Raw genomic sequence first — 17030 nt, forward strand, 5'->3', positions numbered from 1 at the left:
GAAGTAGTTGCCCATCTGCAAACAATCCCTTTAACTCATTTTGCTAAGTATTGTATTCAAAGCTAGACAACCCCTTTAAAAAAGATATAGGCTATGTAGACACATTACGTCCATGGTATCCCAACTAATTGGAAGCATGTGGCAGCGGTGACGAGATTCATCCACGTCTCATCCTCAGCGCTCTCTGGCTGCGATGGATTCTGCCATCATGGAGCTCACGCACCGATGCAGAACCTCTTGAATCTTCACATTTGTTGAAGGCCTTATTCCCAGCTTCCCCAGGCTGCTGCCATCAGGGTGGACGCTCCTGCTTGACCGACAGCTCATAGCTGCAGCAGAATTGCAGAATTGTGCCGCCAGGGTGAAGGCGCGCGCTCCCGACGCGGCTGTAGGTTTGCGGCGCCGTGACCAACCAGCAAGACTTTGGAGCAGGATCCGTTCTATAGACCAGAATGGAGACGGAGCGATCAGGCCGTACACGGAAACTGCGCATGCATAAGAAATCGGCCCCCCGACACCCCAGCCGGACAGTGTACAAGGAGCAGGAGACAGAAGCTTCCGCTACTGAACTGCAAAAATGGCGGAAACCCCGAGCCATTGACAACGTATGGGCGATGACTGATTAGCACCTTTTAGAAAACCTTTATAACACGTCCCCATTGGACCCACGGCGCAGTTCACATTGACACCACGTTTCTTAACCCCAAAAGTTTATTATTTTTCATTTACCAAAAATTCTTATGCCGTATGCATCATAAAAGTAAAGTATATAAATTATGTAAAGGAGCAAAAACAAACCCAAAGCGTTTCTGTAAGCGGGTCTGATCTGACGGAAGCGGCGCGAACTGATCCGTTCTGACGTAATTACCAACAATAGGGAGGAAAGTAGTCGCGTTGCAGTCAGGTCTCTCACACCAGCGATGGCAGCCACCGAGCTCACTGCAAAAGCTCAAAGATCACAAACAGCCGATAGACTGTAGAGGATTAGAGAAAACATGGCGACCTTCTTCCAGAAACAGCACCACCCTGCCCCCATTAAAGTGTGCAATACCAAGAAGCGACCTATAAAACAGGGGTGGCGCTGTGTGCAGAAAAGCCGCAGTGTTTTTGATCCGATATGGGAAGAATCAGACGGACAAGGATCGTAACTCAATGCCTGGACTGGCCGGCAGCTCTCACAACCGAAGCAGGACGGCATCTGTTTCTATGCGGCTGGCACTCAGGTCAGGAGAGCCGACAGCCAGTCCGAGCAATGAGTGTGATCCTCATCCGAGTTATATGGCCAGGTGACTCTTCCTTAAGAATAAAAGGATACGTCCACGTGGGACCGACGCACAGCAGATTCCACGAAGCAGAAAATCTGCAGATTAAATATGGTCCTGCGGCTGCATAGATTAGGAAATGGGGGTCTCATAGAGTTGAAAACCAAAGTGAAAACAGAAACCCCCCCAAAAAATAACTTATTAACCTTCTTGAGAAGCATATAGGACTCAATTCCAAAGCTCATAAAACAGGAATCCTACTGGGCGCCTGGGGAATATGATCAGGGTTAGTCTTGCTTTACCAGATCGGTCCGGTTGTGGCGCCATCTAGTCCCTATTTGTCCCTTTATCATCTCCCTACCTTGCAGCAGAGGTTGGCAGCGGAGGTTGGTACTCTAAATAATAAGTGTCCGTAACCATATCATATGGATGGAGAATCAGCTGCAATTTTCCAAAATTGGGACAGGCCGGCCCCAGCGCTGATTTTTTTTTTTCGAGACACACCTCTAACTTGAAGAGTACCAACAATGTACATATAGAGTACATAAGATTGTGGTTTTTGCTCAGAAGTGTTTATTTTCATCATCTCTTTCACTATTTGTGTCGTGTTGAATTTGGGTTTATTCAGGGTGATCGGGGATACAGACTTCGAGCGTGGGCTCCATTTCACAGAAATTAGGGGGCCAACGTCTGCTGCCAGGAACGGAGGAGATAAAAGGACGACTAGGTACTCAACAGGTCCAGTATCTGGCATCGCCAGCTGGGAAAACGAGGCTACCCCCGATCATATCCCCCAGACACCCTATAGGATTTCTGTCTCTATATGATTGGGAAGTATGAGTCCTATATGCTTTAAAAAAAAAAATTAAAGTTATTTTTTAGAGGTCTATATTTTCTCTTTGGTCTCGGTTTTACCAAGTTTGGTTATTTTTTAATCATGGTTAACCCTTTTTAGGTCGAAGAACCTATAGATTATAGTGTTTGCATGCTCAGAACAACCACTGGATATATTTACAGTGGGGGGGTCTCAGTATGGTGGTCTTTCAATACATGTTATTAGATGCTGGCAGCTTTCCCTGGCTACATTTGAGTGGGGGTTGTCTTTCATGGACATCCCCTTTAAGAATTATTGGCACGGTCTGCATAAATCCACCTGACCGATTGGATATATTATAGGTGCATCCCTCGGCCCCCAATCACCTTCATCGCCAAGAGTTCTGCACCGAAGATAAACCCCGATAATTAAGTCTTAGAAAAGCGAAAATGTTCATTGCTGTGTCTCTTTCAACTGAAGACCCCCAGCTCGGTGGTCACAATAAGATTTGTACATAAATTAGAAAAATAATGGACCGTCCGCAGCCGGGAGCGCCAGGCCAGGACTCAGCCGGGCGATGAAGGCTTGTGATGTCCGCACCGAGCAAAATCTCCCTCCACAGTAGTAAGTGACACAAGAGAATACGCAGACCGGACATCACCGCATAGATACGCCGAAAGCAAAGAAAAAAAAAAAAAAAATGGATCCTGGCAGGACGGCTCCACTGGCTGCAGGTACAGCCGGCGCCTCTCAGGTGTTGTATCGGGTGCACCGGGCTGGAGGATGGGGCATATTCAGTACTCGCCTTCTCTCCTCATAATCATCAGTGTCTGTGGAGTCGTCGTCATGTAGAAAACAATCATTGCAGCTCTCCTCCTGCACAGGAGAAACACAAACGCTCGTCAGGTGCTGCCCCCGTCAGGAGAAGAGCAGAAACTGCAGTTATATCTATGGTGCACCACAAATGGTTAACACCGAGGAAGCAGACAGTGGATTCCAGGGGTCTGGTCATACTTATAGTTTATGCTAACATTTTAATAATTGAATTCCAGTTTCACATCTGCCCTCATTGGCCTCTTCTCCCCACCAGTGTATAACATCCAACCTTGTTACTGCGCTTACGCCCCAGGTTCCCCTCATCCCGGGGATATTATGTCCAGCCAAATTGGTCGTTATACCTGTGGAATCCAGACCACCTCTAGTATCAGCACACACACTGCGCCCCCGCCCGGGAGCTTCATGGCAGAGCAACTGCATGCAGCCGTACATCACCAAGCACAATGCCGAGCGTCGGATAGAGTGGTGTAACGCCGCCACCACTGGACTCTGGAGGAGACGTGTTCTGTGCAGTGACGGATCGCACTTCTCTATCTGCGTCTGATGGAGGAGTCTGGATTTGGTGATTCCAGGAGGACGTTACCCCCTGACTGCATTGTGCCCCCTGTACAGATGGTGGAGGGGATACTGCTATGGGCTGTTATCAGGGGGCGGCCTCGGACCCTCAGCTCCAGTGATGGGAAATCTTCATCTTCAGCACAAGACATTGTGGACAATTGTAGCTTCAGATTTCAAGGAATAGTTTGGGGAAGACCCTTATCTGCCCCCCATGACTGTGACCAATGCGCAATACAGAAATAGAGGGGGGAGTTTCTTTTATTGGTGACGATAGAACAAATAGTCACGCTGCTACTTACTGTAGAAATGGTAGACACTCGAAATGTAGGACATTTCATGTGAAATCGGGGAATGGTGACATTAAAGACCTCGCCTCTGTTGTCCATCCGATGGAAGGTGTACGTCCCCTCCATATACCCCGAGGTTGTGGAGAAAGTCGTGCAGCTGGTGTACTCGTATCCTCGCCCCGGCCTCAGTTGGGGGTAATCACCTGAAAGAACAAAATGAAGACTTGCTGTGAACGCCCTAAGGATAAGTCATCAATATGTCATTGGGGGTCCGAGAGACCACTGATCAGCCGTTCTCAGGTCCCAGCACGGCTTTGTACACTGTAGTTGAAGTTTTCAGTACTGCAGATCAATGATTTGAGATCGGCTTCTACACGGTGTGCAGCGCCACGGTGGCCCAGATATCTGACTGTTTGGAGACTTCTCATCGTGGAGCTTTGCCTTTTTTGTCCTCCAGCAGAGTTCACGCATGAATGGAGTCAATGCAGAGTTTGATGTAAAGCTTGGAAAAATAGAAGTCTAAGACAACTGAGCAGATGGCGCACAACATAGTGGGAGCTTTATATGACTCACTTATTGATCGCTGGGGTCCGACCTCTGGAGGCACCACCGATCCTTAGAACTAAGGCGATGCTGGGTCCTCTGTACAGTCTTCGCCTGTAGACAGGGACGTTCCCAAGTGTCGGGAAGCCCCAAAACGATCAGGCTGAGCCTCATCATTCGTGGGATTGGAGAGTGTCCCAGAAGTCAGCGATCAGCCGATACTTATGGAGATGGGAGCATCACTTTAATTTAGCAATTGGGGTAGTGGGATCCGCATTCTAGTGCAATTTATCTGCGCCAATTAAGGTATGAAGATACTAGAAAATACTCCAACCCAATGACTTCTCAGCAGTAAGCCAAGTTACCCACAATCTGAATAAAGTGGTTGTCCTGGCACAAGTACTGATGACCTGATCAGATCGATAGAGGTGGCGGGAGTCATACCCCAACCGTTCTGGTGTCATGTTCTCTGGCAGCCGCCGGATTTATACACTTTGAACAAAGCTGCTGAGCAACAACTGCATTCAAAAGAATAAGAGCTATGCTGCAAGAGAAAATACCGGACTGGCTGGGGTGCCGGACTCCAACGTGTACGATACAGATGGTTTATTCTATAGGCCGGGGTCACCCTTGCGAGAAACTCGCACAAGCCTCGCGTCTCAATACCCGGCACTCGGACCAGAGCAATACATGGAGCCGCACACTCCGGTCCCTAGTGCCAGGTATTGAGATGCGAAACTCGTGCGAGTTTCTTGCAAGTGTGACCCCGGGCATATACAGGTCATCAATACCAGAGCTCGTTTTGCTCCTATCATCAGCATCTTACACGTGTGTGCATCCTCTGCATGATACATCTGTGACCGCAGCAAACTGTGCGACTCACCCACCACTCCCGGGCCCTGCACCTCCTCCACATTTCCCTTTGCATCAGTGATTCTCCAGTAGCGGCTATCGAGCTGGCACGCTTTCTCTGGCAATGCATTCTTGGCCATCTCCATCCTGGGAAATAAAAGGAACAACAAGAAAAAACTAAAGAAAAAAGGTAAGTCCACCATAGATGCGCAGTCACTCTTCACTGTGCAGATAAGACTCGGGCTACTACGCTACGTTTATTTTGGGGTTGCATTTTTATGTTTATTGCACGGTAGATGTGACCTGACAATTATGGAGATAAAATAAAAACAAGCAAACTGTATAAGTTTATCTTATTGCTTCAATCAAATATATATCAGAACTTTTTGTCCTCCATTTTTTGAGACCTAAAAACTTTATTTTCTTTGTGCTGTGAACTTGTCTTCTGAGTGGCGAGCTGTGAATTTTTTTTGGCACCATACGCCGTTATTTTTTTTTATGTTGCATTTGTTCAGGGAGGTGCGGTGACTGAATACTGCAATTCTGCGGTTTTGATTTCGCCTCGGTTAACAGTACGGAGTCATTTTACATTTTTATTGCATTTTTACAGATGTGGGATACAAAATATGATTTCATTACATTGTTTTAGTTCTTACCAGGAGACTTGAACCTGTGATCAATCGATGGTTTATAAACTGCAATACTTCAGTGCCAATAACCATCGCCCATGACGCCCCACCATAGGAGTGCCAGGACAGCTGTGACCGGGGGTCTTCGTTAGGTCCCCAGGGTGCTATAATAATGCACTTGTATTGCAGGCGGGTTGCCAACCGTTGCCCGAATGGACACCAGGATCCTTTCACACCATTAAATGCCGCTGCAGGTGATCGTCAGGAATGAAATAGCAGCGACTGGAGCTAGTCCTGATCACTGCTGTTAGAGGCAGGTGCTGGCTGTATGGCGCAGGGCGCACCTGTCCAGGATGGAGCAGACTTCCCTCCCGAGTCATCCTGTATCTGTCACATTTTGCATCACATACAGCCCCGGCTCCGTGTACTCACCGTATTCTGTAGGTGAAGAAGTAATGTGGAGGGTGGATGGAGCTGAGCTCCGGCAGGAAGGACGTGGAGACGGATATGGTGATGTCATCAGTAGTGGCCACGCAGTCCTTTTCCCGCTCGTACCTGGCAGAGAGAACAGGGAATAGGTAAAACTAAGGGAGGCCGGTGACCGATTGCACGTGTACGGCTCTAGGGAATTATGTCACAGCCGCACTAGTGTGCAATAATGACGATATATTCTAAGATCTGAGTCTGGCGCCACCCGGTGGCTCCATCGCATACTGATCTGATGTCATTTCCAAATTTTTGCACTACCCACGTATGGAAAAAAGCTCAATCACGATAAAAAAAAAAAAAAAGTTTGTCAACTTTTCTAATAAAGTTTTGTATGTTAATTGTGCACCAATCAACATTCCAGCTTGCTGTCTTGTCTGTGAATGGAAACCTTTTTTTGGGAAGGGGGGAAATTCAATCTAGAAGAAAGAAAAAATGTCCTAAGGCTACATGTCTGAGCTGTGTCAGCGGGACATTATCTGGATTTTCAGCCTCTGGGTGTAATCAATGCATTTATTCACTGACAGCAAGCATAGTTATCGAAAATATTCATGAAATTTAGGAAAAACCTTAAAGTACACATGCACACAGTGAAACCGGACCACAGTAGTGACGAGATCAATCTGCGATACCTGAAAATCTGGTCCCGGATGATGGGGTAGTCCTTCGAGACGACACGGTTCACATACGACGTAAACCACTGGGTGAAAGAGGTACCTGCGGCAGGAAACTGACAACATGAAATCACAGCGTTCATGCGGAGCAGTGACGAGCCTATGGCTGCTCCTGCAGAGCCCCCTGGACACACGCATGATCATTTCAGCAGAGCGTGCACAATGAGAATGGGGGAGGAAATCGCTTCCATGGTTTCTACTTGCGGTTCTTCCCCACTGGGAACAAAAGGATCAAGCCAGAAGCAATCCAACTGCTGACTTCTCTCTAGCAGACATGTCATTGTGAGACCCACCCCATAAATAGTCAATGCTTGGCTCAAAATCAGCAGTTATGGCCGACCTTAAAGGGGTCGGCTACCTCTGTAATAACACTTTTCAATACCTCCAAGGTCCAAAAGCAGAAAAAAAACAAAAACCTCCCCTCCTGGACCGAGACTGCTACTTGTGCTGTGCCCCCAGCGACCTTGTGACATTGTTTGTCATATAAGCGCTGCAGCCAATCAGCCACCGATTGTCTGCAGCCTCCACAATTCAATCACGAATGATCGGAAATCATAGGATCGCTGGTGGTCACATTGCAGGCCGGCCCAGGGAGGCAATTTGCTTCTTTTTTTTTTTTCCTTACATTTTGTTGTGCATAAAGGAAGTATTCACAAGGAGCTGTACAATAGTGAACAACCCCTTTAATATATATATTTTTTTTTACGGGACTTAAGGCCTTTTTTGCCCCTCGCAGATCCTACCTGTAATAAACATGTCCAGGGCCGCGGGGTTATGCGTCGTCTGGTCCTAAAACACAGAAGGATCCAATTATGTGGAACAACTTTCATCACAAACGTCCTAATAAATATCACAGTAAGGAACAACGCGAAACCCGGAGCATCAGCAGCAGTGGTACAGCCAGACCATCCTGCTGGGACTTGTAGTCTCTTACCGGACACTGGTAGAAGATCTCATTGCGACACCGGCCTTCCGTGTCCGCCAGAGACAAGTACTGACTGAGGCCGGTGTGGATGCAGAAGGTGATTGGAAGGCACTGATTGAGGCCGATCCTGCGCTGGTAGCCGCCCGCCGCCGTGTCTATGTCCAACAAGTCCTCGGACCGGTAGTGGTTGGATAACGCCATGCTGCCCATCAAGCTGAGGGGAGGTGAAGGGTGAGAGACGCACGACGGTAGGAGGTAAAGCAGCAGCTGCGCCATCGGGTGCCGGCTCTTACCCAGGTACCACAAGCTTCTGTCCGTTGTGAATCCGCAGGGAGCAGCGATAATCGTCGGGGAGTTTGGAGCCGATCCTTTCCTCGATGGTGTTAAGATCCTCCTCCTGCACGCCGTCTACAGGAGAGCGGAGGGAGAAGGCGAGGAGAGCGGAGGGAGAAGGCGAGGAGAGCGGAGGGAGAAGGCGAGGAGAGCGGAGGGAGAAGGCGAGGAGAGCGGAGGGAGAAGGCGAGGAGAGCGGAGGGAGAAGGCGAGGAGAGCGGAGGGAGAAGGCGAGGAGAGCGGAGGGAGAAGGCGAGGAGAGCGGAGGGAGAAGGCGAGGAGAGCGGAGGGAGAAGGCGAGGAGAGCGGAGGGAGAAGGCGAGGAGAGCGGAGGGAGAAGGCGAGGAGAGCGGAGGGAGAAGGCGAGGAGAGCGGAGGGAAAAGGCGAGGAGAGCGGAGGGAGAAGGCGAGGAGAGCGGAGGGAGAAGGCGAGGAGAGCGGAGGGAGAAGGCGAGGAGAGCGGAGGGAGAAGGCGAGGAGAGCGGAGGGAGAAGGCGAGGAGAGCGGAGGGAGAAGGCGAGGAGAGCGGAGGGAGAAGGCGAGGAGAGCGGAGGGAGAAGGCGAGGAGAGCGGAGGGAGAAGGCGAGGAGAGCGGAGGGAGAAGGCGAGGAGAGCGGAGGGAGAAGGCGAGGAGAGCGGAGGGAGAAGGCGAGGAGAGCGGAGGGAGAAGGCGAGGAGAGCGGAGGGAGAAGGCGAGGAGAGCGGAGGGAGAAGGCGAGGAGAGCGGAGGGAGAAGGCGAGGAGAGCGGAGGGAGAAGGCGAGGAGAGCGGAGGGAGAAGGCGAGGAGAGCGGAGGGAGAAGGCGAGGAGAGCGGAGGGAGAAGGCGAGGAGAGCGGAGGGAGAAGGCGAGGAGAGCGGAGGGAGAAGGCGAGGAGAGCGGAGGGAGAAGGCGAGGAGAGCGGAGGGAGAAGGCGAGGAGAGCGGAGGGAGAAGGCGAGGAGAGCGGAGGGAGAAGGCGAGGAGAGCGGAGGGAGAAGGCGAGGAGAGCGGAGGGAGAAGGCGAGGAGAGCGGAGGGAGAAGGCGAGGAGAGCGGAGGGAGAAGGCGAGGAGAGCGGAGGGAGAAGGCGAGGAGAGCGGAGGGAGAAGGCGAGGAGAGCGGAGGGAGAAGGCGAGGAGAGCGGAGGGAGAAGGCGAGGAGAGCGGAGGGAGAAGGCGAGAAGGGAAGGAGGCTCCGGTTACAGTAAGTCACAGCATGAAAAAGTGCCAATATCGCTCATAAATAGAAGCGCTATCATACGGCAGTCACAAAACCCAAACCTTGCAGACAGACCAACATTCTTGCAAGTTTTCTTTTTGCATCTCATCCTACTGATTGTCTTGGCTTCTAGCCTGTTTTACCATTACCTCCAGAGCTGCATTCAGAAATCTGCAGTATGACATCAGTCTGGAAGAAGCATTTTCTGCTGCACTGCATTGTCAGGATGTAGTGAGCACATCGGGCTTGTACCAAACAGTCGGTGACATCCCCAGCACAGTGATCAGCGGAAGTTTGAATACAGCTCCGGAGGTGTAACAAAATACTGCTCCTTTATACAATACCTTTCAGAGAACTGATCATCCGGGGGCAGTGTTCTCCCAGATAGGCCTTCAGGGTGTCCCAGGCCGCCTTCAGCTTGGCGTAATGATGCATGTACCTTCCCAAATCATTATAATATTCCAAAAATGTCACCTTCCAGCTGCAGTTCTTCTGGGCCTTCTTGTCCCTGGAAGAAGACACTAGACTTTATTAGCCATCGTTAGAAGCTGAGTTTTTCAGAGGCGCATGCAATAAAAAAAAAAAAAAAAAAAAATTGGGACCCATAGGTGGACAACCCCTTTAAGAGAAAAAAAGCTGCAAACCACAGAACCTGAGGTCATGGGGTTAAATCCGCTGCAAACATGTGACACGTCTGCATGCGACGCCGGGTGGATTTTGCTGCAGGATCCATTGCGCCCACTTACTCGGACACCAGCCAGTACCGCCGGCACGGCCACTTCCACAGGGGATCATGGTTGCACAGTTGGTTAAATCTTCTGTTCAGGAGACTGCAGCTGTAATATATAGATAAAGAAGGGGATGGTAACCGGCAGTCGCAGGGTCAATAAGGGCACAGATCAGATTATTAACCACTTAATGCCTGATCCATCATGCCTCCATGGGATCAGCTCCAACCCCTCTTGTTTAACCCCCTAGGTGCTGCTGTCCCTACTAACCACAGTGTATGGGGTGGTCAGACAGAGGGGCTCCCCACGTCAGCCCATCGCCCCAGAGAGGGGGGAGCCACAGGAGGAGAGCCGGAATGGGGCCGACATGTGGGGGGGGGGGGGGGGGCGGCTGTTTACTGCTCCCAGGATCTGTCCCCACCAGATACCGATCCCTCAGGGGCCTCTAATAACAACTGCTTATCTCCGGGCTCCATGTGCAAACACTGACGATGCAGAACCACAGCCCAAAGTAAAGATCAGGAGGAAGACAGAGGGAGAGGAGGCCTCCAGCCAGCAGAACAGCGCCACCCGAGTGCACGGGCGACGGCCCGAATTACAGCTCCGGCCCCGGACAGGTGGGGGGAGGGGGCGGTGATGGGAAAATAACCCAGATTTCAGTCTTTGCAATCTGCAGCAAAACGGCAGAGCGGGTGTGTCGCGAGGTTCCGCAGCAGCCGGGGAGCACGTCACAATGTCCGACAGGTAAAAGTCTTGTGAAACGCACAGTCACGATAAACCTGCCCCACAACCTCCATCTTGCCCTCGGACGGGGTTTTCTTTTGCCATTTCTCAGACACAGAGTCGGACAGATCCACGGGGCCCCCCCATACACAGTGCCGGCCGGACCCGCGGGGACCCCCCATACACAGTGCCGGCCGGACGCGCGGGGACCCCCCATACACAGTGCCGGCCGGACGCGCGGGGACCCCCCATACACAGTGCCAGCCGGACGCGCGGGGACCCCCATACACAGTGCCAGCCGGACGCGCGGGGACCCCCATACACAGTGCCGGCCGGACCCGGGGCCCCCATACACAGTGCCGGCTGGACCCACGGGGCCCCCCATACACAGTGCCGGCCGGACCCGTGGGGACCCCCATACACAGTGCCGGCCGGACCCGGGGCCCCCATACACAGTGCCGGCCGGACCCGCGGGGACCCCCATACACAGTGCCGGCCGGACCCGTGGGGACCCCCATACACAGTGCCGGCCAGACCCGCGGGGCCCCCATACACAGTGCCGGCCGGACGCGCGGGGACCCCCATACACAGTGCCGGCCGGACGCGCGGGGACCCCCATACACAGTGCCGGCCGGACCCGCGGGGACCCCCATACACAGTGCCGGCCGGACCCGGGGCCCCCATACTCAGTGCCGGCTGGACCCACGGGGCCCCCCATACACAGTGCCGGCCGGACCCGCGGGGACCCCCATACACAGTGCCGGCCGGACCCGGGGCCCCCATACTCAGTGCCGGCCGGACCCGTGGGGACCCCCATACACAGTGCCGGCCGGACCCGGGGCCCCCATACTCAGTGCCGGCTGGACCCACGGGGCCCCCCATACACAGTGCCGGCCGGACCCGCGGGGACCCCCATACACAGTGCCGGCCGGACCCGGGGCCCCCATACTCAGTGCCGGCCGGACCCGTGGGGACCCCCATACACAGTGCCGGCCAGACCCCGCGGGGACCCCCATACACAGTGCCGGCCAGACCCACGGGGCCCCCATACACAGTGCCGGCCGGACCCGCGGGGACCCCCATACACAGTGCCGGCCGGACCCACGGGGACCCTCATACACAGTGCCGGCCGGACCCACGGGGACCCCCCCATACACAGTGTCGGCCGGACCCACGGGGACCCTCATACACAGTGTCGGCCGGACCCACGGGGACCCCCCCATACACAGTGCCGGCCAGACCCCGTGGGGACCCCCATACACAGTGCCGGCCGGACCCGGGCCCCCCCCATACACAGTGCCGGCCGGACCCGGGGCCCCCATACACAGTGCCAGACAAGGCGTCGTCATGGCGACTATGCTATATCCACACTGATAGCCAGGACTCTCCGCTGTCAGTGGTGACTCGCTGTCCGGCCAGGTCCGGTCCGTGCGGTGCATAAGGCGGAGCAGCCGCCACTGATACCTCAGCAGGTCCCGGAAGTCCAGGTAGGACAGGATCAGCAGCAGCGGGTCGGACGGCAGCTCCGCCAGACTCAGCTCCGTGCTCCCCGCCATCTTGCAGCCGAGCAGCTGAGCGGGCGTGACTCCTCCCCTTCCCATTCACAGACTCCGCCCACCTAAACCCGAGACCACGCCCTATCCGGCATTCATAACGTTGAAGGTGAGCGAAGGCTCCGCCCTGCATTGACAGGCCACGCCTGCGGGGAAACCGATTCCACGCCCCACACTGGATTTCTAATATAAAATGCGAACAGCAGCTCCAGAACGTCTACATCACCGCCTCCTGAGAGGACCGCCCGCTGCACGCTGTGACCCCGCCTCCCCGAGGGTCCGAACGAGAAGGGCGACACGTAACCCCGCCCTTTCGTAGTGACAGACCACGCCTTCCCCAAAGACACGCCCCTATGTTTGTAGTATGGACCGTCAGATTAACCTTCGCCCCTTCTGATTAATGGCACGCCCTCTACAAGACTGGGACACGCCCTCTACAAGACTGGGTCACGCCCTCTACAAGATTGGGACACGCCCTCTACAAGATTGGGACACGCCCTCTACAAGACTGGGTCACGCCCTCTACAAGACTGGGACACGCCCCCTACCAGGGGAGACTGGCGGCGGAGGCGGCGCCGGTTTCTCCGCTCTTCTCTCCGCTCGGTCGGGGTCGGCAGTCTCTGTCACGTGTTGGAGATGTTTGTGGTATTTTATTGTATCACAATCTGTAGAGGATGGAAAAAAAAGCTGTAATCTTGCATTTTTTGCACTGACTTCTAGGGCAAATGTAGACTTATAGGACCTGTACTTAGAGGAAGAGTTTTCAGCAGGTTCATGATCATCACAGGCAGGATTACAATGGCTGATAACACCTCTATATACAGTAGATAACACAGGATTCACCATTCACAATAGGTGGTGTCACAGCTCACCTCCCCCTCCTGCACAATGACTGATAACACCTCTATATACAGCAGATAACACAGGATCCACCATTGACAATAGGCGATATCACAGCTCACCTCCTCCTCCTGTACAATGACTGATAACACCTCTATATACAGTAGATAACACAGGATCCACCATTCACAATAGGTGGTGTCACAGCTCACCTCCTCCTCCTGTACAATGACTGATAACACCTCTATATACAGTAGATAACACAGGATCCACCATTCACAATAGGTGGTGTTACAGCTCACCTCCTCCTGTACAATCACAGATAACACCTCTATATACAGTAGATAACACAGGATCCACCATTGACAATAGGTGATATCACAGCTCACCTCCTCCTCCTGTACAATGGCTGATAACACCTCTATATACAGTAGATAACACAGGATCCACCATTCACAATAGGTGATATCACAGCTCACCTCCTCCTCCTGTACAACGACTGATAACACCTCTATATACAGCAGATAACACAGGATCCACCATTGACAATAGGTGATATCACAGCTCACCTCCTCCTCCTTTACAATGACTGATAACACCTCTATATACAGCTGATAACACAGGATCCACCATTCACAAAAGGTGATATCACAGCTCACCTCCTCCTCCTGTACAACGACTGATAACACCTCTATATACAGCAGATAACACAGGATCCACCATTGACAATAAGTGATATCACAGCTCACCTCCTCCTCCTTTACAATGACTGATAACACCTCTATATACAGTAGATAACACAGGATCCACCATTCACAGTAGGTGATATCACAGCTCACCTCCTCCTCCTATACAATGACTGATAACACCTCTATATACAGCTGATAACACAGGATCCACCATTGACAATAGGTGATATCACAGCTCACCTCCTCCTCCTGTACAATGACTGATATCACCTCTATATACAGCAGATAACACAGGATCCACCATTCACAATAGGTGATATCACAGCTCACCTCCTCCTCCTGTACAACGACTGATAACACCTCTATATACAGCAGATAACACAGGATCCACCATTGACAATAGGTGATATCACAGCTCACCTCCTCCTACTGTACAATGACTAATAACACCTCTATATACAGTACATAACAGAGGATCCACCAATCACAACAAATGATGTCACAGCTCACCTCCTCCTCCTGTACAATGACTGATAACACCTCTATATACAGTAAGTAACACACGATCCACCATTCACAATAGGTGATGTCACAGTTCACCTCCTCCTCCTCCTGTATAATGACTGATAACACCTCTATATACAGTAGATAACACAGGATCCACCATTCACAATAGGTGATATCACAGCTCACCTCCTCCTCCTATACAATGACTGATAACACCTCTACAGTATATACAGTAAGTAACACAGGATCCACCATTCACAATAGGTGATGTCACAGTTCACCTCCTCCTCCTCCTGTATAATGACTGATAACACCTCTATATACAGTAGATAACACAGGATCCACCATTCACAATAGGTGATGTCACAGTTCACCTCCTCCTGTACAATGACTGATAACACCTCTATATACAGTAAGTAACACAGGATCCACCATTCACAATAGGTGATGTCACAGTTCACCTCCTCCTCCTCCTGTATAATGACTGATAACACCTCTATATACAGTAGATAACACAGGATCCACCATTCACAATAGGTGATATCACAGCTCACCTCCTCCTCCTATACAATGACTGATAACACCTCTACAGTATATACAGTAAGTAACACAGGATCCACCATTCACAATAGGTGATGTCACAGTTCACCTCCTCCTCCTCCTGTATAATGACTGATAACACCTCTATATACAGTAGATAACACAGGATCCACCATTCACAATAGGTGATATCACAGCTCACCTCCTCCTCCTGTACAATGACTGATAACACCTCTATATACAGTAAGTAACACAGGATCCACCATTCACAATAGGTGATGTCACAGTTCACCTCCTCCTCCTCCTGTATAATGACTGATAACACCTCTATATACAGTAGATAACACAGGATCCACCATTCACAATAGGTGATATCACAGCTCACCTCCTCCTCCTATACAATGACTGATAACACCTCTACAGTATATACAGTAAGTAACACAGGATCCACCATTCACAATAGGTGATGTCACAGTTCACCTCCTCCTCCTCCTGTATAATGACTGATAACACCTCTATATACAGTAGATAACACAGGATCCACCATTCACAATAGGTGATGTTACAGCTCACCTCCTCCTCCTGTACAATGACTGATAACACCTCTATATACAGTAGATAACACAGGATCCACCATTCACAATAGGTGATATCACAGCTCACCTCCTCCTCCTATACAATGACTGATAATACCTCTATATACAGTAGATAACACAGGATCCACCATTCACAATAGATGATGTCACAGCTCACCTCCTCCTCCTCCTCTTTACACAATGACTTTTGCACACGCTCATTTGATAATAATTTTATCATTGTTACATCAATAATCTATCTTTATTATAATAAAACATAAAGGGTCACAGTCTGGTCTTTGCAGATAATATACAGATGGTTTTTTTTTCCTGAAACAACAGGAAGTTTAGTTTAAAAAGTTATACAAGTCAGTGTGAAAATAGGAAGAAAGAAAAGGGAAAAAAGTAAATAAAAACACATAGAAAATGTTTGTTTTTTTTTAAAATTAGATTCCAAGTAATATAGATTCCACCTCCAGCTAGCCTCCCAACAGTTTGCAGAGGTGTGCATGTGATTGTAATCGATGCTAATTGAGTGAAGGGTGGAACCTTTTTTTTTTCCTATATAAATGTGTCTTTTAATAGATATATATGATTTTACCTGATGAAGGCTAATTTCATGTATAGCCGAAACGCGTTGTGTTTTTATGTCTAATAATAAACTGGATATTCCTTTAATTATTCGGAGTAATTAATGAATCAGCCGGAAGCGCTCCATGACAAACTGGAAATCCTTTTCTGCAGTGTGAAGATAGCGAGATTTCTCATAGTGAAACATGGCGGCCAAGCTGATCTATACAGCAGCCGTTCTCTGACCCTCTCGTTACATTTATAACATCAAAAATCTAATAAATATCTAAAAAATACCAGATTGTAAAGTAAATAAATAAATAAGAAACGGGGCGCTCCTGGCAATGATTCCATGCCGGCGGGGAGCGACAGGCTTCGTAAGGTGCCATAATCTCCACTATATACTGCAATACGGAAATGCTGGCGATCAGATGGCTCTGAGTCCTTTAGAGGGGGGAATAAAGTGCAATGTATCAAAAATGTTTAATAAATACAACAGAACAGGGGAAAAAACACACAAAAGATTAAATCACCCAGTGGCAAGAAGTATTCGGTATCCAAGTCTGTAAAAACGCCCCCCCCCCCCCCCCTTTGTGGAAAAAAAAATATGGATAAGGTGCATTTTTTTTCACTATTCCATTTTTTTTCCGTTTATCAGTGCACTTTATGGTAAAGTGACTGGTGTCATTCAAAACTACGATTGTCCTGCAAATAGAAAAATAGGGCTGCAGAAGAATAAAAAAATATATAACTCTTGGAAGAAGGGAAGGAGTAATCAGAAAATGCAGAAGAGGTGCAATATATGAGACTTTCAAAACCTTATAAACTTGTGATGGATCCATTATTTTGCAGATCTGCTGGAGTTTGCTATCTAGGTCTAGGGGCCTTCTGATCATTGAAAGCGTGCA

General features: G+C 50.4%; 1 protein-coding gene across 1 annotated transcript; it reads right to left on the bottom strand.

Annotated features, from left to right (window-relative positions):
* Positions 1 to 693: 693 nt before the first annotated feature.
* On the bottom strand, positions 694 to 12471 carry FBXO3 (F-box protein 3). The gene is made up of 11 exons (XM_073541782.1): positions 12313 to 12471; positions 10144 to 10233; positions 9742 to 9905; positions 8161 to 8275; positions 7877 to 8081; positions 7686 to 7731; positions 6901 to 6985; positions 6215 to 6337; positions 5185 to 5300; positions 3771 to 3961; positions 694 to 2952 (listed from the first exon to the last, which is right to left on the bottom strand). Exons 1-11 carry the CDS (start codon positions 12447 to 12449, stop codon positions 2827 to 2829), a joined length of 1398 nt encoding a protein of 465 aa, XP_073397883.1. The 5' UTR covers positions 12450 to 12471; the 3' UTR covers positions 694 to 2826.
* Positions 12472 to 17030: the final 4559 nt, after the last annotated feature.

Source organism: Dendrobates tinctorius, unplaced genomic scaffold (genome assembly GCF_039654945.1).
Source record: "Dendrobates tinctorius isolate UK_male_01 unplaced genomic scaffold, ASM3965494v1 ptg000124l, whole genome shotgun sequence".
Taxonomy (NCBI): Eukaryota; Metazoa; Chordata; class Amphibia; order Anura; family Dendrobatidae; genus Dendrobates; species Dendrobates tinctorius.